This window comes from Mobula birostris, chromosome 9 (genome assembly GCF_030028105.1).
Source record: "Mobula birostris isolate sMobBir1 chromosome 9, sMobBir1.hap1, whole genome shotgun sequence".
Classification (NCBI taxonomy): domain Eukaryota; kingdom Metazoa; phylum Chordata; class Chondrichthyes; order Myliobatiformes; family Myliobatidae; genus Mobula; species Mobula birostris.
Genome location: NC_092378.1, coordinates 106410029 through 106430648, shown reverse-complemented (window position 1 = coordinate 106430648; position 20620 = coordinate 106410029). Strand labels below are relative to the sequence as shown.

Below are 20620 nucleotides of genomic sequence, written 5' to 3'. Positions count from 1 at the left end.
TTATAAGGACTTCTGTAGAATAAATCAGAATATGTAGCTTAGAAACAGGCTGGGCCAATCTGATTAATGTTCAAGTACTTTCTGCATGTATACCACACTTGCCTGAGGAGAGATTAGATTGACTGAGCCTGTATTCACTCAGATTTAGAAGAATGAAAAGTGATCTCATTGAAGCATACATAATTCTGATTGGGTTGACAGTCTGGCTGTGGAAAGATGATTTCATTGTTAGGAGGTCTGAAATAAAAGGGTACTGTTTCAGGATATTGAGATATTCTTTTAGGATTAAGATGAGGACAATATTTTTGATTCAGGGGATGATGAAACTATCGTTTTCTCTGTTATAGAAGCTATGGAGGCCAAGTTGCTGAATATCTTTAATAATTAGGTGGATAGATTTCTAGACACAAAAAGCATCAACGTGTGTTAGAAATGAGCAAGAATATGGCAGATAGAGGATTGTGGGCCAAATTAAAGGCAGTGATGAGTCAGCATACAGCAGGGGAGATTGAAAATTTGGCAAAGTGGTGTAATAACAACAACCTCTCACTTAATGTCAGCAAAATCAAGGAATTGATTGTAGACTTCAGGAGAAGGAAACCAGAAGTCCATGAGCCAGTCCTCATTGAAGGATCAGAGGTACAGAGGGTTAGCGACTTTAAATCCCTGGGTGTCGCTATTTCAGAGGATCTGTCCTGGACCCAGCACGTAGGTGCAGCTGTGAAGAAAATAAGGCAGCACCTCTACTTCCTTAGGAGACTACGGAGATTCAGCATGACATCTAAAACTTCGACAAGCTTCTACAGAAGTGTAGTGGAGAGTGTATTGACTGTCTGCTTCACAGCCTGGCATGGAAACACCAATACCTTTGAACAGAAAATCCGACAGAAAGTAGTTAATATGGCCCAGTACATCATGGGTAAAGCCCTCCTAACCATTCAGCACATCTACATGAAATGCTGTCGATGAAAAGCAACATCTATTATCAGAGATCCCCACCACCCAGGCTGTGCTCTCTTCTTACTGCTGCCATCAGGTAGAAGGTACAAGAGCTTCAGGACTCGCACCACAAGGTTCAAGAACTGTTACTACTCCTCAAACATCAGGCTCTCAAATAAAAGGGGATAACTACACTCACTTGCTCCATCACAGATGTTTTCCACAACCAATGATCTCACTTTAAGGACTCTTTATCTCATTATCTCATGTTCTCATTATTTATTGCTATTTATTTATATTTGCATTTGCACTCTGTACTCTGTACTCTGGATGATCTTTCATTGATCCTGTTATAGTTACTATTCTATAGATTTGCTGAGTATGCCTGCAGGAAAATGAATCTCAGGGTTGTATATGGTGACATAAATGTACTTTGATAATATAATTCACTTTGAACTTTGAGCCATGATCACACTGAATGGCAGAGCAGATCTGAAGTCCTGAATGGACTGCTCCTTCTCCTATCTTCTATGTTTTTGTTAATCTGTGTACATGTGATGGGCATATACTTAGATCACTGGGCTTGCTCATTAGTGCTGTTAAACGTAAATATCTATCGGACCGCTGAGGTCAGTGAAACGTACTGAAGTAGCTCTTTCCCAGAGAATGGATTCCTGCTCCACCACTAACAATTGAGGCTACCCCGACATTTCCAGAAATTCTGAGACATTGACCTTCCTCATCTGTTTCCTCCCATCCCTACTGATCATCTCCATCCCCTACTCCCTGGTAGTTTACTAAAAGAACATCAGATCTCTAGCAAGACTTACGATATTGTAACCAATCCTATTACTCCAGTTGACTCTTCTTCATTCATCCCTTTACACCCTCTGATTATCCCCTCAGCCTTCCCCTTGGTCCTACTCAGCTGCCACTCCTCTATCTCAGTCGTGTTCTTCCTGCCATCTACACACCACCTTAGACTTTCCTTAGTTTCCTCAGAGTACTTCTCTTTGACCTTTGCACTCTATTTTCTTACCACATCTCTTCATACCAATACCCCACCCCCAAACTGGGCCCTACCACAATCATCCACCTCTCTTCCAGGATTCTCTCCTTTTCGTTCCCAATTCCTTTAGACACTGAGCAGAGCACCGTCCCAATCTGCTTCACCTGGAAATCCCAGTAAGTGAGATTTAGATATTGTAAGTGTAACTGATGTGGTCAAAAGATAATTTGAGTGAAAGGCTAAAGCTGCAGATATACGACATCGGAAATCAATGTTGGGGATATCAGGTCAAGTAGCATCATAAAGTTAACATTTCAAGGCCATCAAACTGTACAGTAAATTTGTCCCTCTCCCCACAGATGCTGTCTGATCTATTGAATATTGCAAGATCAGTTTTACCTTCTGCGCAGACTCTTTAATAATGTTTAGATATACATCTCCTGATATTGACGAACAAAGGCAAAGCCCATTTGTGAGATATTTTTTAGTGTTAGTTGTTAATCCATGTTTATCTGCCATTAGTTACCAATAATCAGTACCAGACTACAGTTCCAGACAGGATTATGCAATTATAACAATAATTAACAATTTTGAGACATATACTGTACACCTGCCTCTAGAATAATAGTTATTATATGATATGCCTGAATATAGTTTGGAAACCAGTGTAATGAAAATTACTGACTGCAGCATTGAAAGTTAATTCACAATGAGTAATTGGTGTGCTCTTGTAAGGAGAAATATTCAGTGGGATCTTTGCACATTAGATACTAGACACAGTGAACATAGTGCAGGACTCAGAGTTTAAGAAATTATATTTTTAATTCCCATTCAATTAAAACCGATTACTCAGCTTCATTCTTCACTTGACCCTTGTCTTCAATCCTCTTGACTTCAACACTTCCTATCTCTATCTAATCCTGTGTTTACAACTATCAATGAACTGGATGCTCATCCAATGTTGACCTTCTGCATATTCCTGATGTTAATTTCTTTGTCGTTGATATTCACGCACCATCTGTCTCTGGACCTTTCAGTCTTCCCTTACGATGCCCTCTAAACCTTCTTTGATTAAGCTTTTGCTTGTGCATTCTAACATTCCCCCAGTTGGCTCAGCATCAATTGTGGTTTCATTCCTCTCAAGTTAAACAGCTCAAACAAACATGTGAACTACTCAACAAGACCAACAGTGTCAGTTGGGAGAGAAAACTAAAACACACTTGTTTTATAATTTTTCCAGTTTTGATGAAGGCACTTGAGCTGATGGTTGACTCTGCTTACTCCTTTACAATGCTGATTGACCTGCTAAATGCTTCCAACACTTTTTGTATATTCAAATTTCCAGGATCTGCAGTCTTTTCCTCCAGTTTCTCCTCATCTATCTGGTTTAGAAGCTCCAGTGGGAGTCTATTGGAGATAACTGTAGGCTAAAAGATCCTGAAGATCCAGGTGATTTTACATGCCAAATGTTACTTGTTTCAGTGGGACATTGACAAGCACCAGAAGTTAAGAACTTCAACGCTGTCTTGTACAATAGAAACTTCCTTTGTATCCCCCACCTCCTCCACAGCTACCAAAATTCAAATGGAGTTAAAGTCAGGCGCATTATGTGATTAACCTCAATTCTACTCCTTAGAACATGAACTAAGCTTATTCTATTCCAAGAGAGAAAAAAATAACCTGCATCACTCAATCCAAAACCTCAACCATCTCGTTGCCTTCACAGATACCGCCTGGTCCGTAGAGCTCTTCCAGTAGTTTAGTTCTTGCTCCAGAATCCAACATCCACAGTCGCTAGTGTGTCTAATTCTAACCCTAGTGAGCAATGATATTCAGAGAGAGAAGCGGTTGGGAAAGTGTGAATCTGTAGTCCACATTTTTACTGGGTTCATTGAAGTTTAACAGACTTAAATGGGGAAATAATTGTGGCCTCTTCCCAGCGGAAACACAGCAAAACAGGAGTTGGCATCCAAACGCTATCCATTTACTACTCCATGTCTCATTTAAAACTACAGTACAGAGGAACATTGTCAAATACAGGTTAATATTTAAAGGGATGAATTGTGAATTCTAAAATGTAGAACAAAAAACCAGGTATTCATACCAGTAAATTCTGTTTTTTTTATCTCAATTTGTATTGTATAATATTTTTCACCTTTCCATTGACAAACTCCCCTTTAAGGAGTGCTGAATAGGGTTCTCCACATTCTGAAATAATCCGACTGCACCATTTACTTAGTTTGTTTGATATTTAGCGGTAGAGTCCTTAACCGGGCATTAAGCTCCCTTATTCAACTGGCCGAACAACTGTTCTGAAGAAAGATCACCGGTCTGAAACAGTAACTCTGTTCCTCTCTCCAGATGTGCTGCCTGACCTGTGAGCACTTCCAGCATTTTCTAATTTCCGTAATAATTGTTTTGGGTAATTGCCAGTATTCTTGAGGGAAGATGGAGTGCATTAGGTCTTACTTGGAAACTGGTCCCTACAACGTCATTGTTTTGTACAAATCTTGGTGCTTAGCAAGGAATAGTTTTCCTCCATACTGTCTCCTAATCTTTTTTTTGGTGGTTCACCTTTGGATTCAGTCTTATTGCTCTTTTCCATATTCTCAGCAATGCCTTCATTATTTTGTGGAACAATATCAAAATTGATTTGACATTTCTGATAGAAACTCCAAATGAAAGGAGCCCTGAGTGCATATCAGCAGAAAGTTAGGATTTAGTTTGCTCTAAGTTTTAAAAATGGGAATTTAACTTACCTGACAGAACAGTGAAGACAGCAGCAAATGCATTGAGCTTGAGGCCATCTATCATGTTGCTTGAGTGAAAGAGTTCCAGGCACATCAGGCTGAAACCAACAACTAAGAGCACGATATATAAAACTTCAGAGATAAGCGCCAGCCAAAGAACACCTGAAACACAGGAAACACAGACTGAGAAACCAGGCCTGCATGTACACGAGGTTACCAGAACAAGCTGTTGTACGGACCATGACGTGAACGGAAAGAAAGAATTAGTATCAGCTTTACTACCACTGATTTATTTGACATGAAGTGGTTGTTCTGTGGCAGCAGTGCAATGTAAAGAAGAATTACTGAAATTATAATACAAACTGAAACAAGGAGCAACAAGGTAGCGTTCATGGACCGTTCAGAAATCTGATGGTAGAGGGGAAGAAGCTAACTATGTAATTGTTACTTACCTGCAAGATGGAAAGATGAATTAAGATATTACCAAAATATTGATTAAAAGTGAACCAAACATAGCCAAATACAAATAACTCTGGGGAAAAAGTTAGGATATTTTCCTAAATATTGCATCAGAACTTAAAGAATATTGTAAAAGGATGAACTGTGAATTCTAAAATATAGAACTAAAACCATATTAGTAAATTCTGAAAAAAATATTTATTTTTCTCATTTGTATTATATAGTATTTTTAATATCTGTGACAGAATTGATGTTTAAAATTAATGGAACATTGACTGCATTATTAAAATCTAGGCAAATTCTGACTTTCAGCCAAATGACTCTCTTATTCTTTCATTTCGTAAACTGACTCACTTCTCCATTTATTCTTACAGTGGCAGTTTATTCCCAGTACAGATTTCTGATTAGGCGGAGGTCTTTTGAATCTAGATCTAGAGTTTTCTGTATTATTTCAAATAACTTACTGTGCTTCACTTTATCAAATGCTTTTGTGTAGTCGATAAAACAAGCAAACAAAATCTTTTTGCACAAGAGGCGTTAGACAGGGGTGTGTTTTCTCCCCTGATTTATTTAATGTGTATCGTGAAACAACATTACAAAAAATAAGAGCCATCTTGGGAATCAAAGTCGGTGGTAAAAACATCAGTAATTTCAGATATGCAGATGACACTGTGTTAATTGCAAGTACGGAGGAAGAGCTACAAAACTTAATTGATATAATTGTTGAAGAAAGTGCAAAAATTAGTCTACCTATCAATTGCAAAATGACAGAATGTATGGTGATATCCAAAAAGGAGAATCCTATCTGCAGGCTGAGAATTAACAGGGAAGACATAAAACAAGTACAGAACTTTTGCTACTTAGGAAGCTGGGTGACATCAGATGGCAGGTGCAACATGGACATCAAAAGAAGAATAGGGATGGCAAAAGACACCTTTACGAGAATGAAGAGTGTACTGATCAATACTAAACTAGGCATGACAACCCGCCTCAGAGTACTGAAATGTTACGTTTATCCAGTTATGTTATATGGCTCAGAATGTTGGACAATATCTTGTAACATGAGGAATCAAACTGAAGCAGCAGAGATGTGGTTTTTGAGGAGGATGCAAAGAATATCATGGATGAAACGAATACCTGACGAGGATGTCATGAACAGAGCAAACACAAAAAGAGAAATAAAGTATGAGATCATGAAAAGGCAACGTAACTTCACTGGACATGTGATTAGGAAAGAGGAGTTAGAATGCACAGTGATTATGGGAAAGATTGAAGGGAAGGAAGCAAGAGGAAGACAAAGACAAATGATGATGGAGACAGCAGCCAGAGAACTGGAAATGAATACCAATGAATTGATCCACTTGACCCGAAACAGGAGTGTGTGGGCCATGGCTGTCAAAGCTCAAACTGGGCACGGCACCTGATGATGATGACGATTCTTTCATTGCCTCTGTTACTGGAGGAAGTGAAGGTACATCTTGTGTTGAAATCTGCAGTGTGAATTTCTTGAACTTGAATTTCTCTTTTCATGATAAAAATTCCTACATCTCTTTCCATTGATAGGTGCATGGTAGACTACAACTCTCAACCACTGACTAATGATCCCAACAGAAATCCTGAGGTCCATTGGCCAGCATTTCACCCACACAAATAAAGTTGCAGCTAAAACAGCAGTTAAAAAAACCCAGACAAAAGGGGAACACAATACAACGTTAAAGAGGTAGTAAGCATGCTCCAGCTCAGTAAGAGGAATAAGTTGACAGCTAACTTTTCTGAGAATGTATTTGATGTTCTGATATAAGAAAGGATGCCAACTAACATCACTATTCGCTGAGGAGAAGGAGATTTGTGAGGGTAGATTTTGCATAGAGTGTGATAGGTGCCTGGTACATGCTAACATGGGAAGTGGTAGCAGCAGGTAATATAGTGCCATTTTATTCAGGCAGGCAAAGAGAACAGGCAGGGAATAGAGGAATATGATTGTACATTGGCGTCATCTTCAGTGCCTACATGGTAGATAAAGGACCTATTCCTGGGCTGTACACTTGGATGTTCTATTTTAATAAATTCAAGGACCTTACACACAGCAACATGCCATTTGTGGAAGGAGGTGTCTGATGCAATAAGTCTTTTATCAATAATAGTAAAAGTCCCATGAATTTTAATGACCTCACAAAATCAGCAAATATTTTTGAACTTAAGATCATTGAAGCAGGTGAGAATGAGTATTCTGCACTCTAGCATTTCACCGCTGATCTTTCAGCTAGCCATGTTGTTTCTGTAATATTTGAACTGACTGAGTCATCTGTCTCGTTGTCATATAACGCACGCTAGCAGCTGCCCACTTCATGTTATAAGCCCGCTTTTTCTTTCACCCACTGGCATTCTCATTTTCTCTTGACAAATTTTGTCTGCAGGGCACAGAAGAAGTACGAACTATTATTACAACACTTTCTACCTACAAGGAATACTGACATAATATTTCAGAGAAGGGCAGCCTGCTGGGAGATTAAGCACAAACCTCTGCCTACCAAGCCACAATAAAGAGAGACAGACACTGGAAACAACAGCCACTGCTTTCTGGAAATGGAGATATGGAAAGAGTTCATTATCACGTGCTGCACCTTTTCCAATTTGATCTTTGTCCATTCTAGAAATACCAGTTTTATTACAAGAGACTAATGTAAAACATCACTTTTGTAGGCACTCTATCTTGCATTTTATGCGGAGATGCTTTGCAAAAGATTGGGAGAATACAGATCCCCACCAAAGGTTTCAAAGTTGAGAGTTCAAAGTATTTATTATGAAAGTACTGAAACCCTTTTTACTAGACATCTCTAGAAACAGCTGGTTAGCACATTGCTAAGAAGCCAATGGACGCAGTTGTGAGAAAACAACCTTTCTCCATCTCTGTATGTCTAGGCTCGATATGACTTGGGTCCCAGCAGACCAGGAGAAACTGGATGTTTCAATCACCCGGACCCCAATCTGAGCAAACACGGTGTAAATGCTGCCTACTTGCAATTACCTGTTGGCAAGAAATAACAGATCCTACATCGCATACAATTATAAAGAAAGTATATTTACAAATTTAAGCTTTATCAAATAGTTAGTAGGAAAAAGACAAGAAAAAAATGTTAAAGGGCTCATCACAGTTAACCCAGTCCAAATGTGCACATAATTTGGAGCTCATCTTGGAGTTGTCTTTAACTCACACACTGGACCCATGGTCTGTGTGAAAGCACATACCACCTTATGAGTGGCACTTGAAATCCATCTTGAACAAATGGGCTCCCCCACAGGAGTATTGGTCCTTTCTTCTTGAAGCCATTCATCTGCACAAAGCACCTTGTGCAATAGGGATGGCATCATCAGCCATCTTCCCAGGTCCCAACAAAAAGGCCTCAACCCACGCCAGTGTCTGTCACAAAGACCTCTCCACCCAGTATTCCCTGGAACCTTCTCCCAAATCCACCATCCTGACTGGCTGACACAACATTCCAAAGTTGAACAACATAGCCCCTTATCTTTAGCTCAAACCCAAATATGCTAAAAGCAGAACAGACGGCTCTTATAGAACTGCTAAAATTAAATATCTATAGCATCGCAGTAAAAACCTTAACCAGGGCATTACAGTCCATATATGTCACCATATACAATCCTGAAATTCATTTTCTTAGTAGGCATTCACAGTAAATACATGAAGCATAATAGAATCAATGAAAGACTGGACCCAATAAGACAAACAACCAATGTGCAAAAGACAATGAACTGCAAATACAAAAAAATAATAAGAATAAATAAATAAGCAATAATTATCAAGAATATGAGATGAAGAGTACTTGAAAATGAGTCCATAGGTTTAGGGAACAGTTCAGTTGAACTGTTGAAGTTGAATAAAATTATCTTCTCTGGTTCAACAGCCTGATGGTTGAGGGGTAATAACTGCTACTGAACCTGGTAGTGTGAGTCCTGAGGCTCCTGTACCTTCTTCCTGATGGCAGCAGTGAGAAGAGAACATGGCCTGGATGGTGGAGATCCTTGGTGAATGATGCTATCTACCTGCAACAGCACCTCCGTGTAGATGTGCTCAATGATGGGGAGAGATTTAACTGTGATGGACTGGGCCATATCCACTATTTTTATAGGCTTTTTCATTCCATGCCAGGCTGTGACACAACCAGTCAATATACTCTCACCACACATTTATAGCAGTTTGTTAAAGAAGTTTATTAAAGTTTTAGATGACATACCAATCTTCGCAAACTTCTAAGAAGGTAAAGGCACTGCCATGCTTTCTTCGTAATGGTAGTTACGAGCTGTACCCAGACAGATCCCCTGAAATTTAAAGTTGCTGACCCTCTCCACTTCTGATCCCCAATGATGACTGACTGATGCACCTCTGGTTTCCTCCTCCTGAAATCAATAATCATCTCCTTGGTCTTGCTGACATTGAGTGAGCAGTTATTGTTGTGACACCACTCAGCCATAATTTCAATCTCTCTCCTATATGCTGATTCATCACCACCTTTGATTCAATGAAGAGCAACTTCATGTACGCATCTTCACTATCCAGATGTTCCAGGGTTGAGTGAAGAACCAATGAAATGGCAGCTGCTGTTGACCTGTTGTGACAGTAAGCAAATCGGAGCGGCTCATAGAAACATAGAAAATAGGTGCAGGAGTAGGCCATTCGGCCCTTCAAGCCTGCACTGCCATTCAGTATGATCATGGCTGAACATCCAACTCAAAACCCTGTACCAGCATTCCCCCCTTACCCCGATCCCTTCAGCCACAAGGGCCATATCTAACGCTCTCTTAAATATAGCCAATGAACTGGCCTCAACTGTTTCCTGTGGCAGAGAATTCCACAGATTCACCACTCTCTGTGTGAAGAAGTTTTTCCTAATCTCGGTCCTAAAAGGCTTCCCCTTTATCCTCAAACTGTGACCCCTCGTTCTGGACTTCCCCAACATCGGGAACAATCTTCCTGCATCTAGCCTGTCCAATCCCTTTAGGATTTTATATGTTTCAATAAGATCCCCCTCAATCTTCTAAATTCCAATGAGTATAAGCCTAGTTGATCCAGCCTTTCATCATATGAAAGTCCTGCCATCCCAGGAATCAATCTGGTGAACATTCTTTGTACTCCCTCTATGGCAAGGATGTCTTTCCTCAGATTAGGACACCAAAACTGCACACAATACTCCAGGTGTGGACTCACCAAGGCCTTGTACAACTGCAGTAGTACCTCCCTGCTCCTGTACTCGACTCCTCTTGCTATGAATGCCAGCATACCATTCGCCTTTTTCACCGCCTGCTGCACCTGCACTTCCCCTTTTCCTAATCGGTCATCATTCAGATAATCTGCTTTCCTGTTTTTGCCACCAAAGTTGATAACCTCACATTTATCCACATTAAATTGCATCTGCCATGAATTTGCCCACTCACCTAACCTATCAAAGTCACCCTGCATCCTCCTCACAGCTAACACTGCCGCCCAGCTTCGTGTCATCCGCAAACTTGGAGATGCTGCAGTTAATTCCCTCATCTAAGTCATTAATATATATTGTAAACAACTGGGGTCCCAGCACTGAGCCTTGTGGTACCCCACTAGTCACTGCCTGCTATTCTGAAAAGGTGCCGTTTATTCCCACTCTTTGCTTCCTGTCTGCCAACCAATTCTCTATCCACATCAATACCTTACCCCCAATACCGTGTGCTTTAAGTTTGCACACTAATCTCCTGTGTGGAACCTTGTCAAAAACCTTTTGAAAATCCAAATATACCACATCCACTGGTTCTCCCCTATCCACTCTACGAGTTACATCCTCAAAAAATTCTATGAGATTCGTCAGACATGATTTTCCTTTCACAAATCCATGCTGACTTTGTCCGATGATTTCACTGCTTTCCAAATGTGCTGTTATTGCATCTTTGATAACTGACTCTAGCATTTTCCCCGCCACCGATGCCAGGCTAACCGGTCTATAATTCCCCGGTTTCTCTCTCCCTCCTTTTTTAAAAAGTGGGGTTACATTAGCCACCCTCCAATCCTCAGGAACTAGTCCAGAATCTAAGAAGTTTTGAAAAGTTATCACTAATACATCCACTATTTCTTGGGCTACTTCCTTAAGCACTCTGGGATGCAGACCATCTGGCCCTGGGGATTTATCTGCCTTTAATCCCTTCAATTTACCTAACACCACTTCCCTACAAACATGTATTTCCCTCAGTTCCTCCATCTCACTGGACCCTCTGTCCCCTACTATTTCTGGAAGATTATTTATGTCCTCCTTAGTGAAGACAGAACCAAAGTAGTTATTCAATTGGTCTGCCATGTCCCTGCTCCCCATAATTAATTCACTTGTTCCTGTCTGTAGGGGACCTACATTTGGCTTAACCAATCTTTTTCTTTTCACATATCTATAAAAGCTTTTACAGTCAGTTTTTATGTTCCCTGCCAGTTTTCTCTCATAATCTTTATTCTCCTTCCTAATTAAGCCCTTTGTCCTCCTCTGCTGGACTCTGAATTTCTCCCAGTCCTCAGGTGAGCCACTTTTTCTGGCTAATTTGTATGCTTCTTCTTTGGAATTGGTACTATCCCTAATTTCCCTTGTCAGCCATGGGTGCACTACCTTCCTTGATTTATTCTTTTGCCAAACTGGGATGAACAATTGTTGTAGTTCATCCATGCGATCTTTAAATGCTTGCCATTGCATATCCACCGTCAACCCTTTAAGTGTCATTTGCCAGTCTATCTTAGCTAATTCACGTCTCATATCTTCAAAGTTACCCTTCTTTAAGTTCAGAACCTTTGTTTCTGAATTAACTATGTCACTCTCCATCTTAATAAAGAATTCCACCATATTATGGTCACTCTTACCCAAGGAGCCTCTCACGACAAGATTGCTAATTAACCCTTCCTCATTGCTCAATACCCAGTCTAGAATAGCCTGCTCTCTAGTTGGTTCCTCGACATGTTGGTTCAAAAAACCATCCCGCATACATTCCAAGAAATCCTCTTCCTCAGCACCCTTACCAATTTGGTTCACCCAATCTATATGTAGATTGAAGTCACCCATTATAACTGCTGTTCCTTTATTGCACACATTTCTAATTTCCTGTTTAATACCATCCCCAACCTCACTACTACTGTTAGGTGGCCTGTACACAACTTCCACCAGTGTTTTCTGCCCCTTAGTGTTACGCAGCTCTACCCATATCGATTCAACATCCTCCCGGCTAATGTCCTTCCTTTCTATTGCGTTAATCTCCTTTCTAACCAGCAATGCTACTCCACCTCCTTTTCTTTCATGTCTATCCCTCCTGAATATTGAATAGCCCTGAATGTTGAGCTCCCATCCTTAGTCACCCTGGAGCCATGTCTCTGTGATCCCAACTATATCATATTCATTAATAACAATCTGCACTTTTAACTCATCCACCTTGTTACGAATACTCCTTGCATTGACACACAAAGTCTTCAGGCGCTCTTTTACAACTCTCTTAGCCCTTATACAATTATGTTGAAAAGTGGCCCTTTTTGATGCTTGCCCTGGATTTGCCGGCCTGCCACTTCTACTTTTCACCTTACTACTTTTTGCTTCTACCCTCATTTTACACCCCTCTGTCTCTCTGCACTGGTTCCCATCCCCCTGTTGTGAACTAACCTCCTCACACCTAGTCTCTTTAATTTGATTCCCACCCCCCAACCATTCTAGTTTAAAGTCACCTCAGTAGCCCTCGCAAATCTCCCCGCCAGGATATTGGTCCCCCTAGGATTCAAGTGTAACCCGTCCTTTTTGAACAGGTCATGCCTGCACCAAAAGAGGTTCCAATGATCCAAAAACTTGAATCCCTGCCCCCTGCTCCAATCCCTCAGCCACGCATTTATCCTCCACCTCATTGCATTCCTACTCTCACTGTCGCGTGGCACAGGCAGTAATCCCGAGATTACTACCTTTGTGGTCCTTTTTCTCAACTCCCTTCTTAACTCCTTATATTCTCCTTTCAGGACCTCTTCCCTTTTCCTACCTATGTCATTGGTACCTATATGTACCACGACCTCTGGCTCCTCTCCTTCCCCCTTCAGGATATCTTGGACACGATCAGAAATATCCCGGACCCTGGCACCAGGGAGGCAAACTACCATCCGGGTCTCTAGATTGCGTCCACAGAATCGCCTATCTGACCCCCTTACTATCGAGTCCCCTATTACAACTGCCCTCCCTTGCCCTACCCTTCTGAGCTACAGGGCCAGACTCTGTGCCGGAGGCACGGCCACTGTCGCTTCCCCCAGGTAAGCTGTCCCCCCCCAACAGTACTCTGACAGGAGTACCTATTGTCAAGGGGCACAGCCACCAGGGTACAAGTCACTTCTCAGGCAGGAGTTGATTTGTTTCATCACCAACCTCTCAAATCACTTCATCACAGTGGTTGAAAGTGCTAATGCATGATAGTCATTGAGGCACGTTACCACGTTCTTCTCAGGCACCAGCATAATTGAAGCAACTCAGCAGTGCCTGTAATTGTTGGTAAAACATTCCTGTGGTGCTCTGCAGCCAACTTCACACTAGTTTTGACCACTGAAATGTCAAGAATCTAAAGCTTTATTGTAACAACTGTATTAATATAGCACTCTTAAAACAGAAAACTGACACTGAGCTATATAATGAAGCAACTGAGAGATGGCAAACAGTTTGAAAAAACAGATAGACATTGGGGAAGATCTAAAAGGTGCAAAGAGATAGCAAAGTGGAGAGATTAAGGGAGGGAATTTCCACGTTTAGGCCTTTAGCAAACAAAGTAATAGCCAAAAGTGGAGCAGTAATGAAATGGCCACAAAGCATAGAATGCAGAGGACTGCAGGGATAGAGGAAGTGCCACAGGTAGGGTGGGCTGTAAGCAAAAAGAATTGAAAGCAAACATGAGAAGTTCAAAGCTCAGCCATTGTTTAACCTGGTTCCAACGTTTGCCCATGAGCTGCAGCTGCTAGGGGGCAGCATTTGGTGCAACTCATTACAGGACCAATTGTACTTTGGATATCCTGATGTTTATGGTGGGAAGAAGGAAACAGGCCAGTCAGGAGCACAAAGGATCAGCATGTCTAACTATGACAAAGGCTTAATGAGGAGGTTCAGCTGCAAATGAGTAGAGCGGGTGTTGAGTCAACATCTGGGCTTTGGTAGCGACTGTCTGAGGAAAGAGCAGCATCAGTTATCAGATGTGTACTTGTGGAATGACCATCCATTCCAAGATGAAACTGATGGGATCTAACGAAGTACATCTCATCAGATACACCTCTGTAACTTGGCCAAGTAACATACTACTGTAGCCATGCTAACATGAGGATTTAGCTTTTGGTGAATTGCAATCAATCCATCTTTTGGTGAATTGTCACCATGTGGAGGTACCTCCTGTATCCCAACCTCTAAAATATCTGAGCTGATAGTGGCCTGAGGGGAGATGGAGCAAGGGTTGGCTGGTTCTGAGTAAAGGTGGAGAAATGAGAATCATGTGCATGGGCAGAAGCCATTGAGGAATAAGAGAGAAGTCAGAGAGGATTAGATATGTAGATACCTTCATTGTCAATCCATTCCAGGACTGACAACGTTCACAACCACATCCCCTACCTGTGATGGCCAGCACAGACTTCTCCAACGGGGATAAATTTCCTTGTTCTTCTCCAGTTTCTTGCAACTGCCACTATGTCCTGCACCCTCCTATAAGACAAATGGGAATGTGCTGTGGAGTCTCTTGCACTGGCTTGGAAGATGATCTTGTTTAATAGCTGCCCATGAGGGCCAGCTTTCAGATGTTGGCGTGAGCTTGCAACAATGCCATATGTGCTAATGTTGTGCCCAAACTGCAATAGGCTGGTGGCAGGAAACTGATTGGGGTCAGTGGACTGAGCAGAGGATGAGGCAAGTGGTGCAGTTGCTCGGAAATGCATTTGAAGATGAACTCACACACCTAGACAACTCCTGTAAATTTAAATTTCACCTCACATCATATTCACATAATTGAGTAAATCTCTTGGCTAAGATATTGCTTACACCTCCTGAGCATAAGCCAAGGAGGCATCTGTTGTGCCCCTTCTGTCTCCTCTCCCCTCACTCCCACAGAGAACAAATCTCTCCTTGCCGGAGTCATGCACTGTCTTCAAACTGTGGAGTGTTCACTGCTCAACCCTCAGCCATACCTCAGAGCATCACGATTCTTCTCTGCCCCTGCTGGCTGGTTAATAGTTCCAGTAATGCTATCAGAAATCTGAATTTATTTAAAGATGCAAAACTAGAAACTGGCTAATGATGTTTCGGGGAGATTATGGTTCCACAGAAAGTGTGACAATCAGAACTACTAATTCTATTTCTCCCTCCACCAGTACTGCTCACATTGATAAACTTTTCTTCCATCTTTTATTGTCATGAATGGTACACGTGAATCTCTTACAAAGTAACTTGCAAGAAAGATTTTTTTAAATATCATCTGTATCTTTAGCCAAAATCAAATTTATTATCACTGCCATACAGTATGTCATGAAATGTGTTGTTTTGTAGCAGCAATACAGTGCAAGACATAAAAATGACTGTAAGTAACAAAAATACATAAAATGTGCAAAACTGAGAACCAATCTTAAGACCGTTTCAAGACCTGATGGCAGAGGTGAAGAAACTGCTCCTAAAGTATTGAGTGTAGGTCTTTAGGTTCCTGTACCTTCTCTCTGATGGTAGTAACAGGAAGAGGGAATGACTCAGATAGTGAGGGTCGTTAATGATGGATGCTGTCTTCTTGAAGCACTGCCTCTGGAAGATGTCCTTGATTGTAGGGAGGGTTGTGTCCATGATGGAGCTGGCTGATTAGATCATCCCTGTCAGCCCCTTGCGATCCTGCACATTGGAGCCTCCAAAGCAGTTGGTGATGCAACAGGTCCGAATGCTGTCTATCGTTCATATGTAGAAAATTGCAAGAGTCTATGATGACAAACTAAATCTTCTCAAGCTCCGAATGAAGTAGAGCTGCTAGTGTATCTTCTTCATGACTACATCAATGTGTTGGGCCAAAGTCAGATCTTCCAATACGTTGATGCCCAGGAACACCATGTGACTGAGCCTTTCCACCACTGACCCCTCAATGAGGACACGTATGTGTTCTTTCGACTTCCTTAAGTTCACAATCGATTCCTTGGTCTTGACATTGAGTGCAAGGTTGTTGTTGTGATACCACTCAACCAGCTGATCTATCTCACTCCTGTGTGCCTTCTCATCACCAGCTGAGCCGTGTTTTTGGCAAATTTACCAATGGCATATGAGCCTAGCCACACTGTCATGAGTGTAGAGAAAGCAGAGCCTGTGTTAATTGTCAGCAAGGAGGAATAGTGCTGGTGGGATACTCCTGAGATTGTTTGCTTGATTATGTTGACTTTTGCATGTTGGTTGATTAATCCAATTTTAGTTATAACCATTACTTCTCCTCAACTACCATTAAATATTTCAAAGTCTGATTTGGAACCATCATATACTGCACGTGATTGCTTATTCTACTCAATACGAACCTTTCCAACGACATACAAAATAAAGATTCCTTGAATTTTATTAATACTGACAGACTGTATCAGAAATTGGCAACAGAAGCCTCATCTTCAGCAGTTTCCATTGAGTCACTTGCTCTGATCAGTAGGTACGGGGCTGTGCCTGCAGAGTGGTGGTGTTTCATCAGCAAAGCATATGGAAGAATAAGGGTTCAAAGAACAGAAGATGGAAGATATTTTAAATGATTCTGTGCATTACTAAAAGTGCAGTTGTACCATTCAACCTGAAAGAATTGGTGCTGTAGTGGTTTGGGATCAATAATCTGCTGAATCAATTCCAACAAATTCACAGCTTCAGAAGGCTGAGCTGCTCTCCCTTCACTAGGAATTTTATTTTAAGTCGCAGCAGAAAGAGCACGAGATTTTGCAGACGCTGAAAATCTTGAGCAACACACACAAAAGGCTGGAGGAACTCAGCAGGGCAGGCAGCATCTATGGAGGGCAGTACATAGGTCGACGTTTTGGGCCAAGACCTTTCATCAGGACTGGAAAGGAAGCAGGGAGAGGCCAGAATAAGAAGGTGGAGGGAGGGGAAAAAGCTGTCAGGTGATGGGTGATACCAGGAGAGGGGGGACGGTGGGTGGGTGGTGGATGGGGAAATGAAGTAAGAAGCTGTAAGGTGATAGATGGAAAAGGTAAGGCACTGAAGAAGAAGGAACCTAACTGGAGAAAACAGTTGATGATGGAAGAAATGGAAGGTGGAGGGGGAGAGGTTGGAGTTGGGCAAGGGAGGAGAAGTGAAGGGATGAGAGGGGATCCAGATTGGGAAGTGGAAAAAAGAAATAAGGGAGAGGGAGAATATATTGCCGGAAGTTGGAGAAATCAATGTTCATGCCATCAGGTTGGAGGCTACCCAGACGGAATATGAAGTGTTGCCCAGCCTGAGTGTGGCCTCATCATGGCAGTAGAGGAGGCCATGACAGACTTGTTCAAATGGGAAGTCAAATTGGATTGTGTGGCCACTGGGAAATCCTGCCTTTTGTGGTGGACACAGTGAAGGTGCTTGAAGAAATAGTGCCCTAATCTACATTGAATCTCACCGATGTGGAGGAGGCTGCACTGGGAGCACTGGATACTGAAGATGACCCTGAAAGACTCACAGGTAAAGTGTTGCTTCACCTGGAAGGACTGCTTTGGCCTTGAATGGTAGTGATGAAGGATGTTTAGGGGTGGGTGTAGCACTTGTCACACTTGTAGGGATAAGTGCCAGGAAGAAGATCAGGAGGGACAACAAGAGGACCAGGGAGTCATGTATAGAGCGATCCCTGCACAAAGAAAAGGGGTGGGGGGAGGGAGAGATGTGCTTAGTGTTGGATCCCATTGAAGATGTGTATGGATCCGGAGGAAATATATGGAGCAGAGGTACTTAATGAATACTTTGCTTCAGTATTCACTACGGAAAAGGATCTTGGTGATTGTAGGGATGACTTGCAGTGGACTGAAAAGCTTGAGCATGTAAATATTAAGAAAGAGGATGTACTGGAGCTTTTGGAAAGCATCAAGTTGGATAAGTCACCGTGACCGGATGGGATGCACCCCAGGCTACTGTGGGAAGCGAGGGAGGAGATTGCTGAGCCTCTAGCAATGATCTTTGCATCATCAATGAGGACGGAAAAGGTTCCGGAGGATTGGAGGGTTGCAGATGTTGTTCCCTTATTCAAGAAAGGGAGAAAAGATAGCCCAGGAAATTATAGATCAGTGAGTCTACTTCAATGGTTGGTAAGCTGATGGAGAAGATCCTGAGAGGCAGGATTTATGAACATTTGGAGAGGCATAATATGATTAGGAATAGTCAGCATGGCTTTGTCAAAGGCAGGTCGTGCCTTACGAGCCTGATTGAATTTTTTGAGGATGTAACTAAGCACATTGATGAAGGTAGAGCAGTAGATGTAGTGTATATGGATTTCAGCAAGGCATTTGACAAGGTATCCCATGCAAGGCTTATTGAGAAAGTAAGGAGGCATGGGATCCAAGGGGACATTGCTTTGTGGATCCAGAACTGGCTTGCCCACAGAAGGCAAAGAGTGGTTGCAGACGGGTCATATTCTGCATGGAGGCTGGTCACCAGTGGTGTGCCTCAGGGATCTGTTCTGAGACTGCTACTCTTTGTGATTTTTATAAATGACCTGGATGAGGAAGTGGAGGGATGGGTTAGTGAATTTTCTGATGACACAAAGGTTGGGGGTGTTGTGGATAGTGTGGAGGGCAGTCAGACGTTACAATGGGACATTGATAGGATGCAAAACTGGGCTGAGAAGTGGCAGATGGAGTTCAACCCAGATAAGTGTGAGGTGGTTCATTTTGGTTGGTCAAATATGATGGCAGAATATAGTACTAATGGCAAGACTCTTGGAAGTGTGCAGGATCAGAGAGATCTTGGTGTACGAGTCCATAGGGCACTCAAAGCTGCGATGCAGAATGACTCTGTGGTTAAGAAGGTATACGGTGCATTGGCTTTCATCAACCGTGGGATTAAATTTCAGAGCTGAGAGGTAATGTTACAGCTATATAGGACCCCGGTCAGACCCCACTTGGAGTACTGTGCTCAGTTCTGGTCGCCTCACTACACGAAGGATATGGAAACCGTAGAAAGGGTGCAGAGGACGATTTACAAGGATGTTGCCTGGATTGGGGAGCATGCCTTATGAGAATAGGTTGCGTGAACTCGGCCTTTTCTCCTTGGAGTGACGGAGGATGAGAGGTGACTTGAGAGAGGTGTACAAGATAATGAGAGGCATTGATCGTGTGGATAGTCAGAGGCTTTCCCCCAGGGCTGAAATGGCTAGCACCAGAGGGAACAGTTTTAAGGTGCTTGGAAGTTGGTACAGAGGAGATGCCAGGGGTAAATTTTTTACGCAGAGAGTGGTGAGTATATGGGATGGGCTGCTGGTGGTGGCGGAAACAATAGGGTCTTTTAAGAGACTCCTGGATGGCTACATGGAGCTTAGAAAAATAGAGGGCTATGGGTAAAGCCTAGGTAGTTCTAAAGTAGGGACATGTTCAGCACAGCTTTGTGGGCCGATGGGCCTGTATTGTGCTGTATGTTTTCTATGTTTTTAAGATGGCAGAAGTTATGGGGAAAGATGGACATGGGGGCTCATGGGGTCGTCAGTAAGGGCAAGAAGGACTCTATCCCTGTTATGACAGTGGAGGCGGGGTGGAGTGAGGGCAGATCTTTAGAAAATGGAGGAGATGCAGGTGAGGGCAGCATTGATGGCGGAGGAAGGGAAATTCCATTCTTTAAGGAAGAAAGACATCTTGAATGATTAGAATGAAGAGCCTCATCATGAGAACAAATGCAGTGTTGATGGAGAAATGAAGGGAATATCATATTTACAAGTGTCAAGATAACTGTGAAAGTCAGTGGGTTTGTAAAAATGTCAGTAGATAGTTTGTATTTAGAGATGGAGACAGAGAGATTGAGAAAAGAGAGAGAGGTGTCAGAGACAGACCAAATAAATTCGAGCACAGGGTGGAAGTTGGAGGCAAAGTCGGTGAAATTGTTGAGCTTGGCATGGATGCAGGAATAGAGTTGTCAATGTAGTGCAGAAAGAGCTGGGGAGCATGACCAGTTTACAAATGGAGCATGAACTGTTCCACATAGCCGACAAAAAAAATTTAGGCATAGCTGGGTCCATAAGGTGCACCTTGAATTTGAAGAAATTGGGGAAAGCCAAAAGAGAAATTGTTGAAGATGTGAACTAGATCCACCAGATGAAGGAGGATGGTGGTAGAAGGGAACTGATAAGTTCTGATGTTTGGGAAAAAACAGAGAGCTTTAAGGCCTTCCTAATGAAGTATGGAAGTATACAGGGACTGGGCATCCACTGCGTAAATGAAGTGTTTAGGGCCATGGATCTTACAGTGATT

The 20620-nt window shown here is 42.2% G+C and overlaps 1 protein-coding gene across 1 annotated transcript in view; it reads right to left on the bottom strand.

The window, feature by feature from the left end:
- Window positions 1-20620, bottom strand: part of gsg1l (gsg1-like) — a 262421-nt gene that overhangs the window by 74090 nt on the left and 167711 nt on the right. The window contains exon 3 of the mRNA XM_072268551.1: window positions 4708-4860. Within this exon, the coding sequence (XP_072124652.1) occupies window positions 4708-4860 (153 nt within the window). The remainder of the gene's footprint in view (window positions 1-4707; window positions 4861-20620) is intronic.